This window comes from Polistes canadensis, unplaced genomic scaffold (genome assembly GCF_001313835.1).
Source record: "Polistes canadensis isolate GaletaPanama2010 unplaced genomic scaffold, ASM131383v1 scaffold_83, whole genome shotgun sequence".
In the NCBI taxonomy this organism is placed as follows: Eukaryota; Metazoa; Arthropoda; class Insecta; order Hymenoptera; family Vespidae; genus Polistes; species Polistes canadensis.
In genome coordinates this window covers 362,253-364,741 of record NW_014569630.1, presented here as the reverse complement: position 1 = coordinate 364,741, position 2,489 = coordinate 362,253, and the positions used below count along the sequence as shown (strand labels likewise).

At 26.3% G+C, this 2,489-nt stretch overlaps 1 protein-coding gene across 2 annotated transcripts in view; it reads left to right on the top strand.

Annotated features, from left to right (window-relative positions):
- The window catches only part of LOC106786810 (growth factor receptor-bound protein 10-like), a 397,464-nt gene that overhangs the window by 45,321 nt on the left and 349,654 nt on the right, over positions 1 to 2,489 (top strand). The window contains exons 1-2 of one of the 2 annotated variants that reach the window (XM_014748591.1): positions 2,048 to 2,129; positions 2,360 to 2,451. In XM_014748591.1, the coding sequence (XP_014604077.1) occupies positions 2,445 to 2,451 (7 nt within the window). In that variant the 5' untranslated portion in view covers positions 2,048 to 2,129; positions 2,360 to 2,444. Of the gene's footprint in view, positions 1 to 1,948; positions 2,452 to 2,489 lie in introns of those variants that run through there. The other variant, XM_014748590.1, reaches the window with a different exon arrangement.

Sequence of the window (2,489 nt, the reverse complement as noted above, 5' to 3'; positions counted from 1 at the left end):
TTATACTTTTATTCATTTAATAAATTATTTACATCGTTATATATATTATATATAAAAAAAACTTTAATTATTATAATATAATTTATATTTAATCATTTCGTATACATCGCAATGGTAATAATTTAGAAATATTTTACACGAACAAATGATTATTGTTATTCATTTAAAAAAAGATTTTTAACCATTGATAAAGTTTAATCCTTTGAATATATTATAACAATTTGATTTAATATTATTGTAATATTAAGTTTCGTCAATGATGCTTAATTACTGAAAGAATTGGAATTATTGTAATCTATAATATCATTTCCTTTGACTATTCTATATCGGAAAATAATAAATGTATCATCAGATTAATTAATTATTGTTCGTGTTCAATCAGAAATGACATAAGAGTTTTATAGCAAATCCCTATTATCATTATCAGTATGATCACACGTGTTCTCAAAGGGCTAATTGTTTAATTAACTGCACACATGAAATATGAGTATTACCAATACCAATACAAATTTTAACTCTACTTTTATTAATAAATTATTATCGACAAATATAAATGTATAAATAATTCCGATATCAAGCAAGTTTACGAAAAAAAACGAAAATTCTCGAAAAAAAAAAAAAGAGATGATGGCTTTTAAATTTTTTATATATATATAAAAAAACAAAAAAAAGAGAGAGAACGAAAAAAAAAATAACCCAAACGTTCGAATAATTCTCTTGATGGAAAAGTTTTCGAGTTCATAAGTAATTGAAATTTATTGGGCTTTAAACTTTTGTGCTTTAGCGACTTTACGATTAGCCGATAAATATTTCAGAGTTATAAAGCGGACTTCTCAAAATACTCGATTTGTTGATAGGTACGTGCTTTTATATTGTTCGAATAAATAAAATATGGAAAAAAATACAAATAATAAATTGAGAGAAAAATGGTTGACAGTTAAAAAGAAAGAGAGAGAATGAGAAAAGGGTGAAACAATAAATTGATATTATCACACACGTTGTTGCTACCAACGTAACAAGGATTTCATAGAACGCGTTATTGTTAATAAATTAGAATCAACCCCCTGGGCAAGGGTAGCTGACCGTTTTATAACTGTTTGCATTTTCGTAAACAGGAATCAATTGAATATCAATATATTCCAGCATTGGAAATTGATTTTTGGGTTCATCGTACGTTCGATCATTCTGAAGGAGGAGTGAGGGGAGGGAGGAGGAGGGGAGGAAGTTTCCATTTGTTAATTAGTTGATAGGTGATCGTTGATATATTGTAGAATTTTTTACAATTATTATTAATTTTTTATTTTGATTATACGTTTGTTATATTATTCGATATGAATAAAAACTAAAGTAAACTAATTGTTCTTTATATCGAATAAAAATTATTTTACTTTTGTTATATAATAAAAATTAATATTTTTATTAATATAATAAAACCTATATTGACAGTGTGTTTGTGAAAATAGATACCAATATATATGGTGATCATTAAAAAATAGTATAGTAAAACCTACTAACATTATTAATTTTTTATTTTGATTATACGTTTGTTATATTATTCGATATGAATAAAAACTAAAGTAAATTATTTGTACTTTATATCGAATAAAAATTATTTTACTTTTGTTATATAATAAAAATTAATATTTTTATTAATATAATAAAACCTACACTGACAGTGTTTGTGAATACCAATATATATGGTGATCATTAAAAAATAGTATAATAAAAATAGATACCAATCTCTATACAATAATCATTAAAATTAATTTAAAAAAAAAAATAAAGTAAATTGTATTAAAAATACAATCAACCAATTTCAAAATAAATTTATCGTCAATATAAAAATTAGAAATCAATATATACGATAACCGATAAAATATAACGTAATGTCGGTGAATTATCAATCATTGATAAAAACTCATATGGTTTCTTCTATTTCTGTTTTCAGAACCGCCGATATGGTAGGAAGCTGTTCAACAACTTCAGAATCATCATTGTTGGAGAGCGCCACTTGCGTTAGGGTGTCACCTTCTATCAAGGTCAACGTTAAGGTCTTACCTGAATTTAAGGTCGAATCCAACGTCGAATTCTTACCCGAATTTAAGGTCAACCCAAAACCCAACGTTGAGGTCAGGGTTTCTAAAACTTTTCATAAACCAACTACTACTTACATTGTCCGTCCTGTTGAAAGCTCTATACGTCGTCACATATATTATAATGACGCCATTAGATTTTCGATTAATAATAATCGATTATCCGAATTTCAACTTCCCATCGACAACATGGAAGATAATTCCAATCAATTAAATCCTACCGATTTAATATACCATGGTTTCTCTAGATTGATACGATCTTTCAGGGCTCTACGATCAATCAATCCTAGAAACCCAGAAGAACACCATGGAACATGGTTCTTCTCTGATATTTCCGGAAGATGCTTGAAAATGATCAGTAAGTTTTAATCGTCGATACTTTTCTTTTTTTTTTTT